Source organism: Ovis canadensis, chromosome 17 (genome assembly GCF_042477335.2).
Source record: "Ovis canadensis isolate MfBH-ARS-UI-01 breed Bighorn chromosome 17, ARS-UI_OviCan_v2, whole genome shotgun sequence".
Taxonomy (NCBI): Eukaryota; Metazoa; Chordata; class Mammalia; order Artiodactyla; family Bovidae; genus Ovis; species Ovis canadensis.
This window is the reverse complement of record NC_091261.1, coordinates 71,748,372-71,754,371: the sequence shown is the minus strand read 5'-3', so window position 1 is coordinate 71,754,371 and position 6,000 is coordinate 71,748,372. Positions and strand designations below refer to the sequence as shown.

Genomic DNA, 6,000 nt, shown 5'->3' with positions numbered 1-6,000 from the left:
GGGGATAAAAGATGAAATCAGCAAGGGGAGCTCGGGCTAGACGGTAAAGGGCTTCGATCGATCGCTGGGCTCAGTGTTGGGCCTCGGTTCTCAAGGTGATGAGGAGGCAGGACAGACTTGGAGAGAGGGAGGTGGTGAGATGAGATGGGTGCAGCCTGTGGTAGTGGAGGCTGTTGGAGGAGGAAATCCCCAGACCCCTCTTTCGGTGCCCTACCTCACTCCAGGGGCTTCCCTGGTGGCCCAGACGGTAAAGAATCTGTCTGCAATGCAGGAGAAGAGGGTTGGATCCCTGGATCAGAAGGATCCCCTGGAGAAGGGAATGACAACCCACTCCAGTATTCTTGCCTGGAGAATTCCCTGGACAGAGGAGCCTGGCAGGCTCTAGTCCATGGGGGTCGCAAAGAGTTGGACACGACTGAGCAACTAACACTTAATTACCCTACCCCAACAGAAGGAAAGGAGGCTGGGAAACGGGAGGGGGAACTAGATCCTCCAGGGTGAGTAGGCCAGTCACCTGTTTTGACCTATTAGCCATATTCGTCGTCGTCGTCGTCGTCGTCGTCTTTTTTGGCTCCACTGCGAGGATCTTAGTTTACCACCCAGGAATGGAACCGGTGACCCCTGCAGTGGAAGGGCAAAGTCTTAACCGCTGGACCACAGGGGGATTCCCTGCCATGTTCTTCTTTTAAAGACCAGCCTACTGGATGGAAACGCTGAACCCAATTAGGAGATCTCACAAACAGGCATTACAGGCAGGGCAGCCTGAGTTTGTGTGTGCAAGGCAGAGCGTTCACTAAGTGAAAGTGTCAGTTGCTCAGTTGTGTCCGACTCTGCGATCCCATGGACTCTAGCCCTAAACTAGGGTCCTCTGTCCATGGGAGTCTCCAGGCAAGAATACTGGAGTGGGTTGCCATTCCTTTCTCCAGGGAATCTTACCAACCTGGTACCTTCTCAGATACTTATCACCATTGATTACAAGAAGACTTTTGACGCCGACTCGACCACCCCTCCCTTGGGAAGAGAACCCCCTGGTTTCACCGTATAAAAGTTCCTCTCCGGCCTCCTATGGTTTATATGCATGAGGTTTCATCTCAGCTTCTGCTTTAGCAGCGAAAGCAGAACCGACCTGCAGGTGACTGAGAACAGGAAGGAGAGTGGGGAAGACCCTCGGGACCGCGCAGGGTGCCTGTGCCTTTAATACAAGGGGCGAGCCCTTGGGGGCGAGTCCGCTGGGCGGGGTTGTATGAGGGGCGTGGCCGGCGCGGGGAGAGCCGGGGCCGTGCCTGGGGCAATCCCGCGGACTAGACCCGGATGCGACTGCCGAGGGGAGCGCGAGTCCGAGCCTTCTGGGGCAGAAGGTCAGGCGTCGCGGGCCGGCGGGCGGAGGCTGGAAAGGCTGTGAAGCCCAGCGGGGTCGAGGTGCGGAGTTTGCGGGTCCGAGGCCCGGCAGGAGGTAAGAGGAGGCTCCCCGCCCGCCTGGGCGCGGCGGTAGGATCACGCAGCCGGAGTTCATCTGCTCAACATCCGCCAGGATTGGGAAACGGAGCACTTGGACGTTCCCGGGGTCTCGCACCTAGAAAGTGCAGCCGCAGAAGTGATCGTAACCCCGATTTCCTGCCTCTGCTCCTCCCTATCAGGTCTGCAGAACTTCCGATCATCTGAAAGTCTAGCCTCGGAGAAGCGCACAGCCGCGCTCAATAAATGCTCCCTTGTGAGCGAGCACGAGAAATCGGCTGCCAATAGAGAGGAGACTCGTGTTGATCCTTAAGTTGGGAACACCTGAGGGCGTGAGCCCTTGTTAAATGTTAAATGAACCCTTATCGTTGGCTCTGACGCGCCAGCGTTTGTCTTCATTTTACGGATGAAGAATCAGAGGCTCAGAGACGTGGAGTGACCTCCCTAAGGTCGCATAGCGCCCCAGTGGCTAAGCCTGTATTGCAGACCTGGAGTGTCGGCTCCAAGTCAGTGCCAAGTGCGGTTACAGAGAACTGCGGAAGGGAAGAGCCTGTCAACAGGTGAGTAAAGAGTGCTGAGACAGGCCCTTCTGCTCCCCTTTCCTTCCCCCAGGCACCCCCTCCCCCGCCAGAACTTTGAGCAAAGATTTACAAAAAAAAAAAAAGCGTTGTTTTCTGGATTTTGTTTTTCTTGAAGGCAAAACAGTCTCATTAGCAACACGTGGAAGAGCCAAAAGAAGAAAACTAGCGTGCCAGGGACTTTTTTTTCTTTTTCCCCATTCCAGTTTAATTTCTTTGGAAGAAAAATTAAGCTAGTTTTTCCCTAGTGTTGAGGGAAAAGACATGCTAAAGTCCAGCCCAGCTCTGCTGCTAACGGGCTGTGTAACTTTGAGCAATTCATTTCCCCCTGGGCCTTGATTTCCCCATCAGAGGCAGTTATTGCCCTGGGTTTCCATGGAAACACTACTGGGGGCTCAGGAGGAAGGGCTATGTACTCTGCCTGCTAGATGAGTCAGGCCCATCCAGAATGTGGCTTCTACATCAGCTTTCTTTTGGAGGGGGATGGGAGAGGGGCATTCTTCAGGACCCTCCTGTTGGGTCCTGTGGTCTGGTCTTCTGTGACACTGTCCCTTTCTCACTCCTACCCAGCAGGCCACTGGAGGTGCCAGCTGTTTGGAACTGAAACACTACGGAAGGGGAAGCATCGGGTGAGGGCCGGGCCCCTTGGGGGCTGATGGCCGGAGGACTGCTGAATGTGTCCTGGGTCCTGTGTTTGCTCTGTGTGCTGCAAATGGTGGAGACAGTGTCCGGGGCCAGGGCCCCATCTTCAGGGTCCCACATTAGCTCCCAGTTTCCAGCCTCAGGTGTGAGCCAGACCAGCGTGGTAGACGTGAGTATCCACACAGGGAACTGGTATCAGGTGGGGACGTATTCAGATGATTTGGTATTTATTGAGCACCTACTCTGTACCAGGCACTGAGCTGAACCCTGGAATATGCCAGGGAACATATAGACAAAAATCCCTGCCCTGATGGAGTGAACAGTCTCCTAGGAGGATGGCTAAATAAACATGTAGATTTCAGGCAGTAAGATGCTAAGTTCTCTGCAGATGAAGAGGATGAAGTGGTATTGTGGAGTGGAGGCTGTGAGGTACAGGGAGTATTTACAACCGTTTCAGATTGGGTGGTCACACATGGCTTCTGGGAGGAAGTGACATTAAGCCAAGCCCTGAGTGGAGAAAGGAAGCCACTTGTAACAGACACCAGAAGGAAGAACATTCCAGGTGGAAAGAAAAACACGTGCAAAGGCCCTTAGGCAGGAACAAGCTTAGTGGATTTCTAGAACTGTGAGGAGGCCAGAATGGCTGGAACAGGGTGAGTCAGTGGGGAGAATGTTAAGAATGAAGATGGAGATGTAGTGGTGGTCAGATTACCAAAGGCCTTAGGAGCTAAAGCTAGGAGGTGAGATTTGTTTTATGACAGTGGGGGGCCCATGGAAGGTTTTCAGCAGGGAATTATCATAAATCTGATTTATTTCTTCCAAGAATGTCTCTGGCTTCTCTGGAGAAAATGGACTGAGAGGATTGAGAGTAGCAGCAGGGAGACCAGTGGGAAACTCTGGCAGCTTCCCAGGTGATGGTTGTGCAGCAGAGGAAAGAAGTGTCAGGACTTGGAGTAAGTGTCGGAAGCACAACAAGCAGGAGGCACTGATGGTTTGGATGGAGGGGCAAAGTGGTGGAAGAAAGGAGTCAAAGATGGCTCCAGATTTCTGGCCTTAGTGTCTTGGTGGGTGGGGGATGGTAGTACCTTTGATTTGGATGCACCAAAGGAGAAACAGTGATGAGAGCAAGGAGGCTTCCTCCTGAGGCAGGGAGGTATGCAGGCGGTGGAGACAGGCTGCAGGGAACTTGCATCATTCTGTTCTGATGTCTGTAAGGGGAGGGGAGGTCACAGTGGATCCAGAGTGAAAATCTGAAGGCAGGGGGCTGGATTCTCGCTTCATATTTTCTTCGGTGGGAGGACAAACAGAGTAACAAACTCCCCCCCACCTGAATGGACAGCTGAGAGAGTGTTTAGCGCCCACGGCAACTTTATGGGGCCGCAGAGTACCTTCATGCCCTTTGTTTGAACCAGGCAAACAGGTAATTATGCCCATTTTATAGATGGGAAAGTGATTTGTGGTTACTCTAGGTTATAAAATTGACTGCTGCCTCTTGGAGGCAGGAAAATGGGGGTTTCTCTGTGGCTTGGGTCAGATAATCTCTCTGAGTTATCGAGCCAACGCTGTGCAGAACTCACCAAATCCTGCCCTCAACCCCCTAAGATGAGTCTGATGATTTCTGTGTTGCCCATGAGGAGGCTGAGGTTTAGGGAGGGGAAGTTGGCCATTAGGGAAGTTGCAGAGCCAGGACGTGAACTCATTGCTGCCTTCTGCTGAATCCAGATCCTTCCTCTCTGGCTTACCGTCTCCCAGGACTACACAGGTGGCTGCCCTTCTGAAAGTCCTGCCAGCCTCTGGCCAGGGAGCCTGCAGGCTGGAAAAGGCCACCCACTCGGAAAAGGCCACCCACTCCTCACCTAGGTCACTCATTCAACAGATATTTATTGAGCACCTATTATGTGCCAGGAACTGTGCTACACGTGAGGAGTAAATCACTCAGTTCCTGCCCTCATGGAGCTTATGTTTCTAGTTGGGGACGCACATGAGCAACAGGCTCACAGGTCAGGTAAATCCACAGGATTTCACTGAGCGACAAGGATCACAAAAAGGGTAGGGATGTGATGGTGTGAGATGGAGAGAGGTGACCACTTTGCCTTGGGCTTTCAGGACAGGCGTCTCTGTGTACAGAGGCCTGAAGCTTTGCAAAGATATAGCAGAACAGCACGTGCAAAGGCCCCAAGGCAGGAGCAGAAGGCCTTGTCATGTCGCAAACTTTGGGAGGCCGGAGTGGCTAGAACAGTGAGCTAGGGGGTGAAGGATGAGGGAGGAGACAGGAGAGGGAAGCCAGATTGCCTGGGGCTTTGTGGACCACTGGAGAAAGCAATGGCAACCCACTCCAATATTCTTGCCTGGAAAATCCCATGGACAGAGGAGCCTGGTAGGCTATAGTCCACGGGGTCACAAGGAGTTGGACACAACTGAGTGACTTCACTTTCACTTTGTGGACCACTGTGCAAAGTGGGTCCATTCCTAGGCATAGGATGGGAGCCATGCTAGCTTTTAGAACACGGGAGGCACATGATCTGGGTTGTTGTTGTTGTTGTCACTGGACTGCCAGGGAAGTCCCCAGGAGGGACATGATCTGATTTCAGTTTTTACAAGGATCCCCCTTGCTGCAGTGGGAGAATCAGCTGGAATGGGCAGAGGCAGGGAGCAGGCTGGCAAAGCCCCTGAGGGAGATGGTGGTAGTAGCTTTGGGAAGGGGACCAAATTAAGATTTTTTTTTTGTTGGGGGGTGGGGAATAGTACTGGGCCACCCAGTGCCTTCATCCTTCCAAGTGTGACCTCAGAGGGCCAGAGACTTGTTTGGCATCGGACTACCAGGGCCCAGTAATTCCAGGACGCTCCTTTTGGGAAGAACGAAATCTGAAAAAAAAAAAAAAAAAAATCTCTACAGATCTGACAGACTGGACATTTAGGGCTGACGCTTGTGGTCCCAAGGGGAACAAGCTGACAGGTACAGAGAGCTCTTTATCTCTACTCTCAATCTTCACCTCTGGAAAAAGTAGTAATCAACGCTTGTTGTACTGAACACTGAGTATGAACCAGGCACTGTTTGAAGCACATGGGTGAGCTCGTTTAGCCCCTCATTTCAGGAGCTGGCAAAGTTCAGCCCGCAGGTCAGATCAGGTCCACTGCTGGGTTTTGTACAGCCCAGGAGCTGGGGATGTTTTCACTTGTTTTAATGAAATAATTTTTGGCTGAGCTGGGTCTTCGTTGCTGTACACAGGCTTTCTCTCATTATGCTGAGGGAGGGCTACTCTCTGCTCGTGGAGCGCGGGCTTCTCACGGCGGTGGCTGCTCCTTTCGCAGAGCACAGATCTAG

General features: G+C 52.7%; 1 protein-coding gene across 6 annotated transcripts in view; it reads left to right on the top strand.

Moving 5' to 3' along the window:
- The first annotated feature begins 1,130 nt into the window (after positions 1 to 1,130).
- The window catches only part of SLC8B1 (solute carrier family 8 member B1), a 29,971-nt gene continuing 25,101 nt past the window's right edge, over positions 1,131 to 6,000 (top strand). For 4 of the 6 annotated variants that reach the window (XM_069558091.1, XM_069558089.1, XM_069558090.1 and 1 more), the window contains exons 1-2: positions 1,131 to 2,015; positions 2,604 to 2,844. In XM_069558091.1, the coding sequence (XP_069414192.1) occupies positions 2,689 to 2,844 (156 nt within the window). In that variant the 5' untranslated portion in view covers positions 1,131 to 2,015; positions 2,604 to 2,688. The remainder of the gene's footprint in view (positions 2,016 to 2,603; positions 2,845 to 6,000) is intronic. The other 2 variants (XM_069558087.1, XM_069558088.1) reach the window with 2 other exon arrangements.